Below are 19969 nucleotides of genomic sequence, written 5' to 3'. Positions count from 1 at the left end.
TGGATAGAAGGAAGGAAGGAAGGAAGGAAGGAAGGAAGGAAGGAAGGAAGGAAGGAAGGAAGGAAGGAAGGAAGGAAGGAAGCCAGCCAGCCAGCCAGCCAGCCAGCCAGCCAGCCAGCCAGCCAGCCAGCCAGCCAGCCAGTCAGCCAGCCAGCCAGCCAGCCAGCCAGCCAGCCTGCCAGCCAGCCAGCCAGCCAGCCAGCCAGCCAGCCAGCCAGCCAGCCAGCCAGCCAGCCAGCCAGCCAGCCAGCCAGCCAGCCAGCCAGCCAGCCAGCCAGCCAATTGCTGCAGAATTAAAAGCCACCTAGAGGTGTAAAAAGAGAGAGAGAGAGAGTAAAGTACCACAGGTGGAGAAGGGAGGAAGGAATAGCTTAATTCCATTTCCTAATGCTCATGTGATCTATCCCAGTCAAGTCCTGCACGAGAGACTCAAGACATCTATGTCACATTCACACACAGAGGTATTCATTTAATCAGATACTAAAACGTAATTCAAAATGAGAGCTACAGCTGCTTAAAAGAACTGATGAAAAATTACCTAATACAAAGCTACCCTACTGTGTGTGAAAGCGATCCAGGTAGCAATGTCTAACAGGCCAACAATTTTCCCTTGCCCTGCCAAGAGACAACATGATTGACAGCCACAGGACAAGGAAATTTATCTGGGAAATCTGTCACCTCCCAGGGCCTCCATGATTGGGGTTTCCAGCATAACTTGAGCTGTTCCACGCGACTGAGCATTCAATCTCTTTTTGCTTGTGACTTGCTGCTTCTGTGAAAGCATTACTTTTGCTGATCAAGTGAGATTTTCTGGTGCTAAATGGTGTTTGTGTGTTTCAGTTTCCCAATGTTTTTAGCCAACGCGCTGATTCAATTTAAGCACAACTTTGGGCTTCCTAGCTTTGCTTTGGATTGTTTCAGGAACCGACAAATACCCCTGCTTCACTTTGGATTCCCAACAGTTTCTGAACCCAAAGTGCATCCCTATTTTGTATTAGCATTAAATATTTCCAGATGACATAACAGAACCAATCACCAGAGGAATTTCCTTGCCTTGCGGCATCAAAAAGCATTGGTAAAACACAACACAAGAAATTGCTTTTGCAAAGGGTACCACATGACCAGAGATCCAGTGGTATCAAGGCTGCTGCTAAGCAACAAGTAACACAAATGAGATCCCTTTTAAAGAAAAATGCCTGCTGTGGGAGCTCCATCAGGCCAGTTTCTGCCCCCACTTCCTCCCCGTCGCTGCCAATCTCCAAGACTGTCTCCCACCTAGAAAGAGAAAGGTGCTCCCCCCTCCTCATCAAGCGCTTTTGCTGGAGGGGGCTCTCTGCCTTTTTCGGTATAGCTTGGGAGCCCATCAAGTGCTGGAATCATTTCCTTGCTTTCTTTCCCACATTTTGGAAACGGATGCTTGCTTCTAATCATGGCAGCCCTCGCCAGGGGACAGCCAGGGTGGGGCTGCCTCCTTTTCTATCCCTCTTCATATGTTGTCACCTTGTAAGTAAAAGTAAAGTTTCCCTTTGATATTTAGTCCAGTTGTGTCCAACTCTAGAGGCTGGTGCTGTAGAGCTGTAGAGCCAGCGTTTGTCCTTAGACAGTTTCCATGTTCACGTGGTCAGAGCGACTAGACACAGAATGCCATGACCTTCCCACCGTGGTGGTACCTATTTATCTACTCACATTTACCTACTTTCGAATGGCTAGGTTGGCAGGAACTGGGACAAGCTGGGACGGGAACTCCCTCCGTCGCGTGGATTTGAACTGCTGGTCTTCCGACCTTGCAGCCCAGAGGCTCTGCAGTTTAACCCGCAGCGCCACCACATCACCTTATATCTTCCTGTATATCCTCTGGTAGCCTTGGTGCGGGTGTGGGGGGTGGGGATACATCCTTCCCTGAAGCCTGCAGAAGCCTCTGCCTGGTCTTTAGGAGGCAGCCTAGCTTGTTCTCTAGGTGTGCAGGAGAAAAGGCTACTGAGCACGGTTCTGCAAGGAGGAGGAGGAGGAGGAGGAGGAGAAATGAGCAGGACCAGCAGCAACCTAATGTTGCCCCACACCTGGGCTCCCACAGGGAGGTCTGCGGGGCCTTCATCCAGGCCAGGAGGAGACCAGGTGAGCTCTCCTTGTGGGTGGTCTTGGGAGCCTCTTCCTTGGCCAAGCCCATCTGCCCCTTCCCACCAGCCACCCCTGGGGTAGGGGAAGCTCCAGTTCAGTCCCCCTGCCCACGCTTTCCTTGTGGGTCTGCCCCCTTGCCTTTTCCCAATGGCCCCCTTTCGTCCTCAGAGTGGTCAGCTGTGCTGTGAGCACAAACAAAAGCAGCAGCAGCAGCAGCAACAAAGTCAAGAGTGAGGAGCAAAGATGAAGGCAAGAAGGGCCTTTCCAGATCAGCCCAGGGCGCTCAGCTGACCGGCCTGGCCAGGCTGCAATCCCCCTCTGCCCACCGATGCTCGGCTGGTGATCACCCCTGGTGCGAATCAGTCCTGAACCAGCTGCCCATTGCGTTGAATGACAGTAATGACAGAATGCCCAGCCCATGAGAGGGACAGTAAGCCTTCTGCTCACCCCCCATGCCCCCCGTCTCCTCTCGAGGGTGCGAATGCCAAAGGTGGAGGAAAACAGGCTTATGGGATGAGAGTCGTGCGGGTCCTCCTGACCAGGCTCTTCTGCCTCCCTTCATCATCCTGCCCATCCTCCTCTCTGCAGAGCAGAGCAGAATTCAACTCAGTATAATTCTGTTCTGTTTAATGAAGTAGGAAGCAGGCTTTGATTACTTCATTACTAACATAACTAATTACTGCTTCATTGAGCCGGAGGATCAATAGCAAAATGGCCCTTTTAAAAACATAACCATAACAAGGAGATCATGAAATATCAAACCAGCTGGGAGCGCCAAACCATCAATGCATCTATCAGTTAATAGCTTTTTTTAAAAAAAAAACAAGAAAAAGACTAGCAAATGCCTAAGAAGGGTGGAGACCAAACACCTCCAGTTCAACTTCATGTGTGAAATTCACCCATCACGACTGATCTTCCTTTTTTTAATTCAAGCGGCACTTGCAAAAATTGTTAACTGTGCTGCATAATAAGTTCACTTCAAACGCTAACTTAAGCCCTAATGAATAGTTCACTGAAGCTCAAAATGAAATGCCATTTGAGTTCCTGGGCCAGAATTCAGGCATTTTAACCCATGCGGAGAATTTAAGACTTCACTTTGTTCCCTGGCTCTTTCTTCTTGTTTCGGAGAAACCACAGTGGTCTTCATGGCTTCCTCGCTTCTGACTGGAGCATTTTAGCAAGGCGTTTCCTTCCTTATCACACCTCTAGGCAGAAGCTCTAAATAGCAAAGGAAGGATCGAAGGGCTGAACTTCCCCAAGACAAGGAGGCTCGGCCCCAACAGGAGGGACAAGGCAGCGCTCCTGCGCGGTGGGGGAGGGAAAGTCTTGACACCTTTGGACTCCAGGCTTTGCTGCCTGAGGATACGGCCTGACCGACAACCCCCTTGTTGCAGAATCAGGCCTCGGAAACGGTTTGCTTAACAGCGCAGAGCACATTTCCTCCACCACGCTGGTTTTCCCTCTCTAGCTGCACAAAATCTCTCCCTCCCGCCTTGCCTCCTGCCTCTCCCAATTCTGATTAGGGACTTAACGGTAGACAACAGATGATGGTCGGACTCTACTCTAAAAGCCAGTGGTTCTTAACCTGGGTGATATCACCTCCCGGGGGGCAATTTCATTTTTCAGGGAGGCGATGGAATGAAAAGGGGCGACATGGGGGTGAAGGAACAGAAGGGGGCAATAAGGGAGCCATGGAGCGAGCCACACCGGATCCACAGCCGCGGTGCTGGCAATGGATCTGGCAGGCAGATCCAGAGCAGCTGGTGCTGGCAGCGGATCCAGTGCCCCCCGCCACCATGGGGAGATGATAACTTCCTCAGTGGCTCAAGGGGTCATTTCTTTCAAAAAGGTCAAGAACCACTGCTCTCAGCCAAAGGGGCAGGGGTTGTGCCACAGCCTGCCTGCTTGGAGAGAAGGTTTTGTATGGATGTTGAGTCTGGACCTCCAGAGGAAGAGGCGGGCAAGGGTGGCGGGGAGGTGGAGAGTCGGTTGCTGGCTGGTGAAGGAGGCAAAGAGGCTTCTGGCCAGCTCCAGCACCAGCACTAGCAGGATCTCCCCTACAGTGGTGCTGGAGAGATTAAAGTTGTTGGAAGACTAACAGAGCCCCACAGGAGTTGCTAAAGGAACTTCTGCCTTGCAAAGCTTGTTGGTCTTCCAGGTGCGAGAAATCTGGTGCCTCCCCTTGAAATGCTCAGACCCTGTGGCGTTCCTCCACGGCCATTTAAGGAAAGCAGCACCATTCCCATTGCTGAAAATGCTGGAAGGGGGCCCTCTAAGGCCCTTGAGTCCAACCCCCTCCTCAGAGCAGGAATCCAAGTTGCCAAAACCTCGCAGCAACACTACAGAAGAGTGAAGTTACCCCTCATCCAGTTAAAATTGTGAGAGAGTTTCTTCTGCTGTTGGCAAAAGGAATTTGTTACAAGCAACTAAGGGTCTCTTTCATGTTCCTTCCCCCCTCTTGGTTGTGCAGCGGCCATGCTTATTTCTTAACTAGTCAGCCTGTATATGAGAAGATATTCTTGAATTCCCTGGTTAGGTCCCACTCTGGAAGACCTACTGCATCCATTGGCCTTAACCTAGATGTGGAATTGTCAAGGCCCCTTTGATTCTGTGGGTCTTCTGCCATGGGGACTAACAACAGGATGTAGCCTGCAAAAACAGAACTTCATCTTCAGAATCGTATTTGAAATGGTGACCGACTTTGTCATGGGTAGTTTGCAGTTTGGGAAGACCCGGGCTGCTTGTTATTGATCAAGGAAGCAGAATCGCTTTCCCAGGCCCGCCAAGACCCGCTGGGGAGGGTGATAAATGGGCTGTAGCCATATCATCCTCTATCATCCTGAGGCAAGCAAGGTGAAAGAGGTCATGAGAATGTCCTTTTCCAATGGAGTCTGCAGCTGCCTCAGCCCTTTGGAAGGGGACTGTCAGCCACAAAGCCCAGAGACGGTTCTCCCCTGGAAGCGTGGCTTTGCCTGGGACGATTTCTAAAACCAGCAGGCCTCCTTCTGGCAGGCAGAGAGAGTTTGCTCTGACTTTCCAGGTGGCAGAAGCAGCCAAACGGGGCCATTCATATCCAGGTGTTTACAGTGGCGAGGCAGATGTCAGACATTCTAAGGCAGCGTTCGGGTGAAGCTCCAAAGTATTCCAGGGTGATGGAGGCTCTTTTAATTTCTGTTTGGGTTTCTAAACCTTTAGTGGAAGTGGGTATTTGCAAAGTTTGGCTCGGCAGCCTTGGAGGCTGGAAAATTGCTTTTTAAAAAGGGAAATGTGGGAAGGAGGGTTCTGTAAATCACCGCCTTGTCAGGCTTCACAAAACCTCTAACATTGCAAGACTCCTGATTAAGGCGTTGGAGAACCGGCAATTTTGCAGTAACAGATCAGGGAGGGAGGCACAGCTTCTCCCGCTTCCTTCTGAGGCTGGGAAGGAACTGTGAAAAGCAGCATTAAAAAGCACTTTTGCCAGTGGAGAGAATCTGCTTATTCAGGGACCACTCAGGGGAAATGCAGAGTCTAATTCTGCCCTTCCTAGCAAAATCAGGAGAGCTTTTGAGAGAGGCAGCTGCAGCCAGACCCCGGCTGGAAGCTTGGATTTGCCGGCTGCCTTTATCTCCCCTGCACAGCCTCAAAGGTTCCTGAGCTGGACCCCCACCAGGAAGGAGCCCCGCTTCGTTCCCCTCCTGCTGAGAGGATGCGGGAGCCCAAAACAAGGACGTGCGGCTGCGTCCAAATTCCTCTCCAGCCAATAAGTTCTTCTTTTGCTTCCTGTGCATCTTTGCCCATTTATTGGACTTTGAATGATTACCTGTAATGATCTGATACAGTTTCCAATTATTCGTTGTACAATGAAACTATTCTTTGTTATTTGCCCTCCTCACTTCTGACATAGGAATCTGTGGTCTCCAAAGAGTCCAGTCCTCAAGAGCCCCTCTTCTCAGCTGTTGTGAATTCAAAGCCATGGTTTCCTTTAGGGAGTTTTGATCCATCTCTTAATTGGGGCTCCTTCTTTTACTGCTGCCCTTCCACTTCTCCCAGCATTATTTTTTATAGTTTTTATGATTTCTCAGCTGTTATTCTTTCTTTAGGTGTTTCTTCGCTGAGTTACCTAACAATTCCAGAAATTCTTAGCTACCTGAGATAAACACACCCTCTGGATGGTTCTGTTATTTTACTTTTTTAAATAGTTGCCTGCATTTAAGTCTACAATTTCATTCCATGGAGGGGAATCTAGAACATACAGAGCTGTGCTCTGTGCATGCTCTCAAGGCCAAACTTTAAGCTCACATTGCATGTTACTTTCCTCCTCCTAAGTAAGCTACCCCTGGCCACCCAGGGCTGTGATCCCCGCATTTGTTCAGGCCAGTTCCAAAGCATGTGTTTTGTCCAAAGGCCCCACGGGTTTTGTCTGTGAACTTTTGCTGCACGTCTTGGGGTGCTTTCTTAGATAAGCATCTTGGAAATGTCACACAAGACTAGTTGGTTTTGCTTTATGTCTCTATCTGGGTGTGTTAAGGCTTTCTGTTTGCTGGGGTCTTGTGTAGAGGGGATTATGGGATTTGTAGTACTTATAACAGCAGTAGCAGTACCTTTAATTCCTCTTTGTTGCACAGTGGAAAGCCAGGAACCCAGGAGTTAGAATTTAAAAAAAACAAGTTCCCAAACACCCAACACACACAATGCATTGACTAGCTCAACTCATCACTCAGACACTGCCTTAAAGGGCAAAGGAGAAATGAGTTTACTCACTGCTCTCCGTAGACTCAGTGGTACAAGCTCGAGAGGGTAACAGAGGGAATGAAGGAAATCAAAAAAAGTAAAAATACCCTCTCTGCCCACATGGCTGTGGGGGAAATGGTGGCCTTGGCATGGAGACTCTTAAAAAGCCCTAAGGTGGCCACTTTCAAGAGATTTAGCAGGCTTCTGAAACAAAGACCAACAAAACTTTTCTACTTAGGCAAAATAGGAGAGGGGTCATTTTTGCCCACCAAGATAATATTTATTATTTATCTTATTTATTAGAATGGGTTTTGTAATTGCTCAATAAGGGGGGAAAGTAACTAGTGTGTTGGTTAGATGGTTAGATGGGCTTAAGCTACAGGAAGGCAGATTTCAGTTGAAGTACATCTTAACTGTTAGAGCAGTACGACAATGGAACCTATGACCTGACCTCAAAGGGAGGCAGTGAGCGCTCCAACCCTGGAGGCCTTCCAGGGGAAATCGGACCACCGTCTGTCCAATCTGCTTTGACTTGGATTCCTTCATTGGACTGTGAGGTTGGATTCGGTGGCTTTAGAGGCCCCTTCCAACTCGATGATTCTAGGATTCTAGGATTCGAGGTTCCTTCCCCTCATATGACCCTGCATCAGAGTTGCACGCAGAATTGTAAACATTCTCAACATTCATCTTGGATGTGGTCCTGGGAGATCTAAGGATCCTCATTTTGGTGTAGATGAAGCCAAAAGGTGTGAATTGCAGGACAACAAAAAGGAAAAAAACATCTTCACATAAGAGTGAAGCAGAGGATATCCCGAAACTCCAAGCGGGAGCAATGTCTGTCAAGCAGCGCTGTCACCAGGCTTCGGGGCTGACCCTGGGAATGAGTGACCTCCAAAAGGTCACGTCTTCATCAGTCCTGCTTGGCTCTTGTAATCTCAAGTACGTGGCTTCCTTTAGGAAGCTGGTCCATCTCACAGTTAGTGTTCCTCTTTTCCTGCTGCTTTCAACTTTTCTCAGCATTATTGTCTTTCCCAGCAAGTCTTGTTTTCTCATGATGCACCGAAAAAAGGATATCCTTGGTTTAGCTGGTTTAGTCATTCTTTGAAAAGCCCAAGCTTGATTTGATCTAGGATCCACTTGTTTGTCTTTCTGGGGGACCAGGGTATCCACATAGCTCTCCTCCAGCATATCACGGAACTGATTATTTTTCCCCCTTTCCGTTTTCTTCACTGTCCCAACTTTCACACGTCTGTGTTGCAATCATAATAATCCATGCACAGTAACCTTGTAAATGAACAGCCTCCAAACCCTGCTCGGGTTTCGCAGACCAAGGGCTGTGGTCTGTGCTCTTGGTGTTCAGTCTGTTAGAGTGATGGGCTATGTAGTATCAGCAGAGAGGAATATCTTTAATTCCCTTAATTGCACAAGGGACACACTAGTAATGGTTGTTGTGGGTTTTTCGGGCTCTTTGAACACGGCCAAAGAGCCTGAAAACCCCACAACAACCATTAGATCCCGGCTGTGAAAGCCTTCGAGAATACAGAAACACTAGTAACTTTGGGAGTTAAAATGGAGTAGCAAGTTCCCAAACACACACACATGCACCATTTAACCAGCTTAATGAATTACTCAGACACTGCTTTTAAGATAAAGAGAATAGAGCTCTCTGCTCACTGAGACTCTGAGCTGTAGGCTTGAGCCTGCCTACAGAAGGTGTCAATAAGGTACAAAAGACTTCAGAGCTAATAGAAAGCATGGAGAGAGAGAAAAGGTTCAAATAGTAACACAAGGGTGGCTTCTCTCAGGCAGCATGGCTGAGCAAAGGTGGTGGACAGGACATTGGGAGGAGCTCTAAAGAAGAGCACCCTTGCTCTCTGGTGTCCCCAAAGCTTGAGCCTAAAACAAAGACTGTAAAACAACTGAAGGAAGGGGAGGGGTCATCCTGGCTCACCAAAGACAGAGCGTTAGTTAATTGGCCAGGAGAGGACAGGGGTGGGGGTGGACGTGGGGGGGGGAATGCAAGCTTCCCAGCATGTTACTTTACAAGGACTACCTTCCTCTCAGGTGATCATGCATTAATTGGCGTGTGGAGGTTAGGTGATGCTCGAAGGATGACAGAGAGATGGCCAGCCTGTGTGGCTTCCTCCTGGTTGGCTTTCATCTTCTTTGCAATTTTCTCCCTTTGGTTTCTGTCTCTTTGAAAGGCTCCTGGCAGACCAACACCCCTGAGGGACGCCTGCATCTTTCCCCTTGACTCCACCCGCCGTCATTCACCCCCAAGAAGAGTGGTGGGCTCCAAGGAGCAGGGGGAACAGGAGGAGAGGACCCACTGTTCTATTTCAGAGCAGCCCCTTCGTTTGGAAGAAAAGTGGTTTAGGCTGGGCCTTTCATCCTTAACCTGATCCAACCGATTTATGAATTTCTTTAAAAACTGGCTCACAGGACAAATCCAGCTGTTAGAACTGGGGAGTTGGCAGCCTCGGTCAGCAGCTGCTTCTGCCTTGGGCAGGAGAGTCAGAAGAGTGAGTCTCTCTCTCTCTCTCACACACACACACACACACACACACACACGCACGCACGCACGCACACGCACACGCACGCACGCACTTCTCAAATTTTAAAACGGTCCAGCCTGGTGCCAGTAGCATGAGGGAGGCAGAGATTGGGGGGGGGGGAGTTTGCATGGATAGGTGAAAAGGGGGAACAGGGACATCCCGAGGCTTAAGCTAGAGACCCCCCCAGCCCTAGAGGAGCAGTAAACCCTTGGCAGAGACGGCTGAGAGGCGATGGCATGGACAGCTCATGAGTGGAGCCGGAGGTGCCCCCTCCACTAAACTTTTGGGAGAGCCCCACCCCCCACATCTTGGTCCACCCGCCTTACCCGGATGATGGGATTGCCCTCTTTGTGCACAGGCAGCCGCTTCCCCCTGGGGCCGAAGGGGTCGAGCCCCTTCTAGCTGGAGGCTCACCTTTTCTCCCCAACCCACGGCTGCTCCTGGACCTGCGTCTGTGGTGAATCTGTTGCTGCGGCTTCTCCTCTGAGGAGGGTCCCTCGGCTGAGCTGGCCCCGCCGGACGGACGCCCTTCTTCTGCCCAGCCAGAGTCCGGCGGCTGCCCATTTCCCATCGCCTGCCCGGCCTTCTAACAGGATGCCCGGGGGGTGGGGGTGGGGGTGGGGGAGAAGCAGGCCTTCTTTTGCCCAGGTGCCCTCTCCACAAAAGAGCATCTGCGCCAGCCAGCCCGGCCCGCGAGAGGCGCCACCTCCCCTCCTGGGGGGAAGCGGATGGAGGCCCGGCTCTCCCCTAGGCAAGGAAGGTGCAGGGAATCTGGCTCGGGTGTGGAACAGAGGATGCTGTGGGTGGGCGGACACAGGGAGGGGGCTTAAAAGGAGCCGATGGGCAACGGGCGGATCCTGCCCAGCGCGGGCTAGCTTTCACCCGGGCGCTGCCCCCCCCCCGCGGCCCAGGTGGGCGAGGGCGAGTGGCGAGGGCGAGTGGCGACACGTCTGCCTGCTCCACCGACCCGCTCTCTCTCTTTCTGTGTTCCCAGGGCAGCCTTCCTCTGCTCCCGCTTCGCCCGGCGGACCGACCCGAAGAGAAGGCCGCCGCCGCCGCCGCCGCCGCCGCCGCCCCTCGTGGCCTTCTTTCTCTCTCGGATCTTTTTGCGGTCTGGGCTTGCTGTTCCTCCAGTCAGCAGTCAGGAAGCCCTTACCCCAAAAAGTATTTGCGAGGGATCAAGTCGTCGCAAGGGAGGGACGAGACGGAAGGACGGCGGGACGTACCGGCGGGGCAGGCGCGGGGCTGCTCGGCGCTCCCTGGTCCACCAGCGCAGGCCCCCCCTCCCGAAACCCCGGGACGCGGCGGGGCAGGTGGTCGGCAGAAGCTGCTAGTGGCGCCCGGCAGGGAGGCGTCCAGGCGCCCCGGAGTTCTTGGCTCGCTTGGCAGCGCCCAGGCGCCCGGACAAAGGAGGGAGGAGGAGCCTTGGGCCGAGGAAGCCGGGGAGCCTCGCTCCTTTCCCTTCGCCCTCTCCCCAAGGCTGGCCACCGCCGGGACTCGGGGGCCGATCAACCGCCGAGGGCGATTTGAGCCGGGGGATGGGCTCTGAGGCTGCCCTACTGCTCCCTCCTCTTGCGTCTGACTCCCCGAATGCCAGACCTTTCCGAGCCTGCGCCCGGTTGCAAATACCCGTGGCTGTGCATCTTGACAGCATGAATCCGGGTGCGTAGGCAGACAAGTGTCTCTCTCGGTAGCAGAGGCGGCTCAGGGTGGGGTGGGGTAGGGGAATCAGTCCCACGGCAGACCCCAGAGTAGAGGCAGGAGAAGCAGGTAGAAATCAACCAAAGACACTTTCACCTGTGAGTGAGTCAGTTTGAAACACAAAAAGTGCACGAAAGAAGTTGAGATCAGGGGGCAAAAGGGGACCCCACAGCCTTTCCGGAAATCTTCTCTCTCAAATCCTCCTGTTGGTTCTCTGGGCTGGAGAGGCGCGAAGAGAGGATGCCAGCGGTGAGGATCGCATGGAACTGGAAGCGCCTCTTTGCAAGAATCTGGAGCTCTCCTGAGCGGCTAAAACATAGCAAAATGGTTACCCATCCGCACCCCCACGGAGAGCGCAAGGGGCTCCTCAGCCAATTTTTTTAAAAAAGTAACTCCTTACTTCCGGGCTCTAGGAAGGAGGAGGGGGTGGGCTCGGGGGTGGGGCGAGGGGCCACGCGGAGGTGTCCTTGGCCGTGTCCGGTGTAAAGCAAACTCGGAGGCATTTGAGGAACAGAAGCTCTTGCTCGGTTGGGCCCCTGTTGGCCTGACCCTTCCACCCACCCAGCCCAGCGGTGAAATCTGAAACCCGCCACCTCTGAGCGGATTCTGAAGCCTCTGGTTTGGAGCCTGGCCTAACCCACCTGGTGAAGCGCTGGCTTTCGGAATCTCGATGCGTGTTCTGCCCCGACCCATCGAGCTGCAGCCCCCCCCCCCCAAACCGGTTGGGCTCCCGCGGGGTTGAAATCTAGCTTCCCGCGTGTGAGATTTTTACTGGTCTAATAAAGGTATCGCCCACCCTTGTCTTCAGAGTGTGTCCAAGGATCACGTGACTACTACTTCTTCTTCTTCTCTCCCCCTCCCTTTTTGTAGTTGGGCGGGCGCTGGAAGGAGCTTTTGACATCTGCTGCCAGTCAGAGGTTTCCAGGACTGTGGGGGAGGGGGATCCGAATTAAGCACGGGGGTGACTTTTCCCGTTGCCCGCAGCATTTAAGGCGAAAAACCGCAGCGCGTGGAAGCTGGAAGCGGGTCTCCGCTCTGCTTGACCTTGGAAGCAAGGTGCGGACGCGTGTCTCAGGCGGGCCCACAACGCCCTGGGGCCAGTCAGGCTCGGGAGGGGGAAGGTGGGGGCCTGTGGGAGACCCAGCAAAGATCCGCTTCCTCTCTTTCTGATCCCTACCTTCAGAGCTCAGCAGACTGTGGAGAGGTCTCTGGCGAGGCTTGGGCGCGGTTTTAAAATGGCCCTCTGACACGACAGCCACCATGTTAAAAATAACACGGAGGGAAGAAAGGAGGAAGAGACCGAGCGCCGATCAAGGTCGTGAAGAATAAAGAGAGGAGAGGAGGGGCCCGGTGGAAGGCCAGCAAAGCGGGGACCCCCCACTAGCCCAGCCAAGAACCGCTCCTGCGGGCGTCCCCCCCCCCGGGGAGGCCCTTGCGCGTCGCTGGTTTGGGAAAATACGCTAATGTTTACGCCTTCTTGCAATAGGCGCCGAACATGGCTAGCAGGAGAAGAATAAATAAAGAAATAATCCTAAAAGCACGTATGAGAAACCAACTGGAACTGCTATTTCAAGCCGCAAGAAAAAGATTAGAAAACAGCCGAGCAAGTCGAAAAGAGCAGCCAAGAAGGAAACGGGCGGCGGCGGAAAGCCTCCGAGGGGCGGAGGAGAGCTGACAAGCAGGACTGGCTTTGCTCGCCGAGGGAAAGGTCTTTCTGGGAGGAAGCCGAAGGGTCCGCTCTCCCGGCCGGCCGGCCCTGCCCCAGGCGTCTCTCTTTCTTGCTTCACGGCCTCCTGGTTCCCTGACGCGGCAGGGAGGACAGACCTGGCCCCTGTGATTCATGCCTCAATTGCCTCCCAATTAGACTACTGCAAGGCGCTCTGTGTGAGGGCTGCCCTTGGAAAGTAAGTGCTCAGGAGCTACCGCTGGGGAAAAATTCAATAGCCAGACTGCGGCCTGGCGTGCGTTTTGCAGATCACTCGCCGCCTGGTCCTCAGCCTTCTCCACGTGCTCCTCGTTTGCCCAGAAAAGTCCGCTCAAGATGCTCCTTCTGAACTGAGGGCGTCTAAAAGGCCACCTCCTCCCCCGCGCGTCTGCCTGAGCTCTTCCGGGGAGGGCCCCTCGCTCGTCCCACCACCTCCAGAAGCTAAGGCGGGCAGAGCACAGGAGGCCGGGCTTTGCACTTTCCCAGAGGTATCCCTGCTGGGTTTTGCGAAGCAGCCAAGACGTTTATTTTCCCCCAGCCCCCGTCAGGTAAAACTGGTTCTAAGAGGGTGTGGTTTGCTTAGTCGTTCAGTCGCGTCCGACTCTTCGTGACCCCTTTATGGACCAGAGAGCACGCCAGGCCCTCCTGTCTTCCACTGCCTCCCGGAGTTGGGTCAAAGTCATGTTGGTCACTTCGGTGACCCTGTCCAGCCATCTCGTCCTCGGTCGTCCCCTTCTCCTTCCTCTAAGAGGGCACCCGACCCGTTTTTAAAGAATGCTGGGCTTTGCCTTTGGTTTCTTTCTTTTTCTGTTGAGAGTTCTGGGAACTTGTGTGACAACGGCCTTTGCCCCGGCCTTTGTCGTTGTGCTCTGTGTACGGGGATCCTCAAACGGGACACGTTCCCTCCCGCTCCCTCGCTCGCTGCGACACCTCACTCGCCCGCCTGGCGCCTGCGTGGAGAGACGGTGTCAGGGCCCAGGTGCACACACACGGAGCGAGGGCGAACCTCCCTGCTAGCAGCGCACGCGGGAGGCTCTTGGCAGGCGCCCTCGGGCCGGTGCCAAGCTGTGTGCCAAGGAGAGGGAAGGGAACCTGTCAAAGAGACCCAGGCCGCCGGCTCCCTCCTCCCTCGAAACAGATGGCTGGCTGGTCTCTCTCCCTGCAGCCTGGCAAAGGGGCCTCGGTGCCAGGTCTTGGCACAACTGCCATGCCCTAGTGCCTGAGCTCCTGCCGGCAGCTGGGCTTGCCCGTGCCCACTCACCCAGCCACCTTCTTGATGCATCCTGGAGCCACCAGAGCACTCGAGCGTGAGGGGGCTCCTTTCCCGCAGGCTCTCGCTCGCTTGCTCGCTCGCTCGCGCCCTCTCTCCCTCCCTCCCTCCCTCCCTCCTTCCCTCCATTTCTTTGGGACGTTTCACAGCAAAGCCGCAACGGCAGGGCGCCTGCAGGGCTGCGGGGCAACGAGGAAGGAGACTTCCACATGGGTGGAGGGAGCGCCTGACAAGTCTAGCGTGAGAATCCGGCCAGGGGCGGCCGCCTGGGCCCAGCCTGCGCAACGTGACTCCGGTCCCGAGTGCGAGAGCGGCAGCTCCCGCTGGATGCTAGCAAGCAAGGCACTCGGGCGGAAAAAGGTTCCTCCGGCGGGGCGGATGAGGCCCTCCCGCCTCTCTGGGCGAGTGGCGGTGCAAGCCTTCGCCCCGTGTGAAGAAGTTACACGGGGCGGTTGAGGGGAGGCTCTGAGGAGGGGTGGTGGAGACGGAGCCACCGCTCTCTCGCAGCTCTGGGTGACCGGGCAGGGGAACCGCCTCCGAGAGAAATCCTTGACTCGGCAGGAAGGGCGAACGCTCAGCCAGAGGCCGCCCAGGAGGCGCGGCGAAGCGCGGGAGTTCAGCCAGGTTGAATGGGATGGCGGCAAGCCCCCCACCCCCCACCCCCGCTCTGCCACTCGGCTAGCTCCTGCCCCGGCCTTTTCCCTCCAAGGCTGCCCTCTTTTCCGGCGGCTTGGCCTGCCTCCCGGTTCTACAAGCAAGCCAGTTTTCCGGGGAGGTCAAGCCTCCAGCGAGGGAGCTGAGCTTCCAAGATCGCCCCCTTTCCCCCCCCTCCCGCTCCCGCGCGCCACACCCCCGGAGGGCAGCGCCTCTTCTCCGCTCCCCTGCCAGCTCCACAGCTCCTGTGCCACTCACTCATCTGAGCGCTGATTTAAAAGGGAAACCACTTGGCGAAACCTTCGCTGCTCAAAGGCTCATCTCTGAGGGCTTTCGGCTCCCGGTCCTTCCTCCCCCTCCGGCCCCACGGGGTTCTGGAGGGCGCCGGCAGAGGCGGTGGGCAGGCGCGCGCGCGAGGTCCCTGGGTCCCCGGCTGCGCAGGTCAAGCAGATCGTTGAATCCCGGAGAGACAGCCTTCCTTTCGCTTTCAGGCCTTTCCGGGCCACCCCCGTCCTCCTCCTCCTACCCCCCCCCAGCAGGTTCCTCCCCGCTTCGGACACTCCCGAGAGGCCCCCGCGGCAGCAGCCGGCTGAACCGGGCCCCGGAGGGCGAAGCTTTTGGACCAAGGCCGGAGGTACTGGTTAGGGCCGACCAGGCCTCCTGGCCTGCTTCCCTCTCAGGGCCAGGCACCTTGGCGTTCGTGGGACGTGCGAATGGATGGCCGCCTGCCCGCTTTCTCCCTTTCTCTGCGGGAACGGACAGCCCCGCGTTCCTCTCCACCAGCCCCCACCCGGCAAGCCCCGCCCCCTCCCCATTTGGTGCAGGTAGAGGATGCAAAACGGGCCGGGCAATTCCATCTCGGAGCGGAGAAAGGAGAGGAGCGCCGTCGACCCGCCGTCTGGCTCCTGGGTTTGACGGTCCCCTTTCGAGGCTCATTTGCCACGTCCGTCCGCCTCGGCCAATCTCGCCACAGTGGCATTTAAGGAAACGAGAGCCCCCCTCAAGGGAGAGGCAACCTGACGGGCGCAGAGGCGGGGGCGGCTCAGGCAGAGGATGGGGGGGGCTTTTCGGGGGGGGGAGAGGGAAAGGCCCCCTCCCTTCTGCTTCTCCCGTTGGGCTCTGCGGTTTTGGCAAAAGGGCTCGGCGCCGCTCATCCACGCGCGCCGGCATCTGCGCCTCAGGAAATGAGCCGGAGCCGCAATCTGCTCGGAGGGAGACGTGCCCAGAGGGGCGCGCGGGCGGGCGGGCGCGCAGGATCCGCGCCGGAACAAACAGGCTCCTTCTTCCGCGGAGGAGCAGAAAGGAACGCGGCCGCGCTCCGTGCCAAGAACATGGCGTCAAGTCCGACGAAGACCTTCTCGGATCCCTGGAAGCGCGACCAAAAGGCCGCTTCCGATCCTGGCCAGGCCCTTCCTTCGCCAGGGAAGGCGCTGCCCGGCTTGAGGGGAGAAACGCAGCAGCCTGCACACATCACCCGGCCCAGAGGCTGAAGCCGAGGGGACAGAGGTGGGTCGGAAACTCTCCGGGCAGGAAGGCCCCGGGCCGCTTCCCAGCTGCCCGGCCGAAAGAGGCCGGCTCCCCAACACCCACCAACGTCCCCCAAACGAAAGCGGGGTGGGGGTGGGGGTGGGGGTGGGGGTGGTGTCTTTCCTTGCAAGAACCAACCTTCCTGTCAAGCGGGGCGCAAAAAGCAAAAGGGACGCTGGCCCCGACCCCCGCCCTGTGCTCGGCCCTTCCTCGACTACCAGAAGCCGATGGATGGACTATAGCCTTCAAGCCTGTTCTCAGGGGCTGTCCTTGCTCAGCTGTGAGGAGCGGCCCGGGGCAAATCCTGCCCACGTGTGGCAGGGCTGGTGGAACCAGGCGCCGTCGGGCCGGGGCTGCGGCTGAGCGCCAAGGCGAGGGAGGCGGCAGGAGGCAGCCCTCCGGGGATTGGTCCCCGGCGGCGGCGGCGGCGGCGGCAGCGGGGGCGCGCCAAGAGGAGCGAGGCCAGCGGGCGCGCAGCGGGCAGAGAGCGCGTGGCAGGAGGGGTCCAGCCAGCGGGAGGCGGCCGGCGCGGCCCACTTTGGCGGTGCTCAGCAGCCCGGCTTTGCCTGGTGACGCTGTCGCGTTTCTTTCGCCTTGCTCAAGGACGTGTTGAGTTGCATTTGGGCCAAGCTTTCACCGGCTGCAGGCCGCCGAGGCCTCTGAAAGAGCGGGGTGGTGCCTTTGCCCAATGACCGTGGCTGGTCTTTAAGGGCGCAGGGTGAGACCTCGACAGCCTGCCTGGGAAGGCAGAGCCCCCCCCCCGGGGGGAAGGCAGGAGGTCGGCGGCAGATCCGTTTCCTTTGCTCAGCGTTTGAACAAAGATCAGGGCTGATTTCCCCACTGCCGTGGAGGCCCCAATCCCCCCCCCGGTCCTCCTCTGCCTCGCTGGGCACCACCCGCTGAGCGCCTTTCCGGCAGTGGCGCCACCTGCAGCTCCGCGCAGGGGCTCCATCCTACCACCTCCCCACACCCTGACACCCCCCCCCCCCGCCACCGCACCCGTTAGCTTCTCGGTTTGCGAAAGGCTCCGCCATCCCCGGCCTTCTGCTGCTCCACCGACCCGGGAGGACCTTCGGGCGGAGAGTTTAGAAGCGGGATACGGCTGCCACCCCGTGGTCTCAGGTGGAAGTGCCGCGGCGGAGGGCCGGAGAACCGAACAGATGGCAGGAGTCTAAAATTGTTTAAAAATTCTTTACTTGCCCTTTGTAGAAATCCAACTGTGCTACACTTTCCTCCAAAGGCAACTGCCCCACCCCTTCATCATTTGGGTCTCCGTTTTCTGCACCTTCTCCAGGTCCACAGGACCATTTCTGAGGTCCAGGAGAGACTGGTTTTCTCCAAACTGTGTCTGTCATTCAAGGATCATCCCTCCAACATCGACAGAAAGAGAGGGGGCCCTTTGGAGTTGGCGGCCTGCCTTTCGTTTCGTTTCGTTTCCTTTCGTTTTAACTCTCCTAAATCATTCGGCATGGCCATCGGACTGTTCACCCGAAAGCTCTGGATCGTTTTTATGCCATGTTCTCTGCTGCCATGGCAGAACTGACCTACAGCAACCCTGACAGTCCTTTCAGGGTAAGTGAGATATTCAAGAAGTGCCTTTATCAGTTCCACCCTCCCCCCCCTTCAGGGTGGGCTTCCAGGGCAGAACCAGGATGTTGAAAACCAGGCCTCCTGGGACTTTGGCCATCCCTCTATCCACTCCACCCCATTTTTAGAGAGGTGTGGAGTGTGCTGCAAAGCCACGGGGGATTCTAGAAAGCAGTGCCCTTCCTCCCTCCGCCCCCCCCTGCAGCCCCAAGCTTCTTGGGTGGCTGGCTTCGTGGTTCTCCTCTCTCCGTTTATTCCAGCTCTCTGCCTTTGATCCTTTTGCCAGCCACCCAGAGAGGACTCTTTTTTGCCATGGTGGGGAAGAACACCCTCCATGCCGAGACGTTTTAATAAATTTGAAGGTACAGGGGCTCCTAATGACAGACCCCCATCCAGGCAGATGGATGGGCCCACCTTATCAAATGGGGGTCACATCTTTTATGGAGTGAATGGCCCTTAATTGTCCATTCAGGTCAAACAGTTCCCCCCAGTGCCTTACACCACAGCAAGGCTAGCTTGCAAGAACCTGCCAATCCTGGGAAATGTATTTCTGTCTCTGTCAACCAACAGGAGGGCGGCCGCTGAGATCAGGACAAACAAGGACATGGGGGCGAGAGGGAGGAGCGGGAGCAGGAGGTGGGGGCCATTGCCCTGGGTACTCAGAAAGCCTCAGGGCTTCAATCCGGCAAGCCTTGCCTCCACTACTTTACTGCTTCCAAGCAGGCGCCACATGCCCACCACCCTACTCACACCTGCCCCCCTGCATGTCCTGGACTGACCAGAGATGGACACGAAGGAGCCAAGACACAGGCCGGGGCACCTCAGAATCCTGTCCCTCATCAGAGGGTGGAAACATGCCCTGTGGGGAGATGGCTACAGCTCCCAGAATCCTCTTGGCAGCAGGGCCACTGGAGATTCTGGGAGCTGTAGTCCACAGGGGACGCCTTCTGAGCCCACTCGCCTCCTGCCTCTTGTTCTGCCACCCTGTTTCCCTTTTTCTCCCTTAGAGGCCGGGGGGGGGGGGAGAGGAGAGCAAGCAAGCCAGGCAGGCAGGCCAGCCGACAGGCCCCTCAGGCCAGCCCCTGCTTGGAGGGTCCCTGGGCGAGTGCCCACCAGTTCCTCCCCGGCCTTGTTGCCTGTGATCCGTGGGAATGCAGACCAGGGCGAGCCAGAATCCTGTTCGTGGGATGCGGTCGCTCTCCAACCGGGAGCTGGAGGAGGCCTGAGAGGGAGCCCGGCGTCCCGCCTGCCTCTTCTCTCTGACGGAAGCCTGCCTTCCATTTATAACCGGTATGGATTTTTCATGTTTCACAAAGGCTTTGTACACAACAAGTGGAAAATTGATCATGAATAATTTTGTCAATAAAAAAAAATTGCCATGAGTGATTTCTCCTCTGAGACGACAGTGAAATGGGAAATGACAGGTTTATTACGATGGCTGATGGTTTGTTTTGCCAATTGGATTGACTGAACCCACCCACCCTCTTCTGGATCACCCTGATGCACTACCAGCCGGTGTTCTTTCCGACTCTTCATTGGATTCTTGATTAAGAGACAAAACCCATCGTTTTCTGGAGCCCCCCCTTCCTGTAGCTCCTCCTCTACACCCCTTGCCAGCAATACGACAGCTTGAAGGAGGGCAACTAACCCACCCACCCTCCATGGACGCACCCTGGGCCATCCTGAGTGGGTGCCCCCCCGCCCCCCCTCAGAGTCCCGCTTCTGCTGCAGCCCTGCGACTCTCTGACCTGGGACTTTGGTTGCATCATCGCAAGGGCTCCTTGACCCTCAGGTCCGGGAGGAGGGACTCCGGAGGGCTGGGGCTTGTTGAGCGGTTCACTTCCTCCAAAGGACCTTAGTGGGCTGCAGAAATGGCACTGCTGTGAATCCTGCCCAAGACCGCCCCCAGGGAGGGAGGGAGGGAGGGGGTCGCCTCTCAAACATTATTCTTTCCCCCCACAATCATAACCAGTGTTTCTTGCCAGGTACCTCCTTCAAGCTCTGTTGCACAGACATTTTCAAATGGCAAGATAACGACCTGCTAATTATCCCCTTGCTGTGCAGGAGGGGCTCTGCAGAGGGTATGGCTTGTTTGTCTCTAATCCTAGCATGACACAAAGATCCATCACAGGCTGGCGC

The 19969-nt window shown here is 56.0% G+C and overlaps 1 protein-coding gene across 1 annotated transcript in view; it reads left to right on the top strand.

The window, feature by feature from the left end:
• Positions 1–19212, top strand: part of LOC144583288 (uncharacterized) — a 49513-nt gene extending 30301 nt beyond the window's left edge. Inside the window, exons 2-5 of the mRNA XM_078376819.1 lie at positions 10866–11048; positions 13114–13280; positions 14772–17815; positions 18091–19212. Of these exons, the coding sequence (XP_078232945.1) occupies positions 10866–11048; positions 13114–13280; positions 14772–16856 (2435 nt within the window). The 3' untranslated portion in view covers positions 16857–17815; positions 18091–19212. The remainder of the gene's footprint in view (positions 1–10865; positions 11049–13113; positions 13281–14771; positions 17816–18090) is intronic.
• The last annotated feature ends 757 nt before the right edge of the window (positions 19213–19969 follow it).

This window comes from Pogona vitticeps, chromosome 5 (assembly GCF_051106095.1).
Source record: "Pogona vitticeps strain Pit_001003342236 chromosome 5, PviZW2.1, whole genome shotgun sequence".
Lineage (NCBI taxonomy): Eukaryota > Metazoa > Chordata > Lepidosauria > Squamata > Agamidae > Pogona > Pogona vitticeps.
Note: the sequence above shows the minus strand (reverse complement) of the source record. Positions and strands in the feature narration are given on the sequence as shown.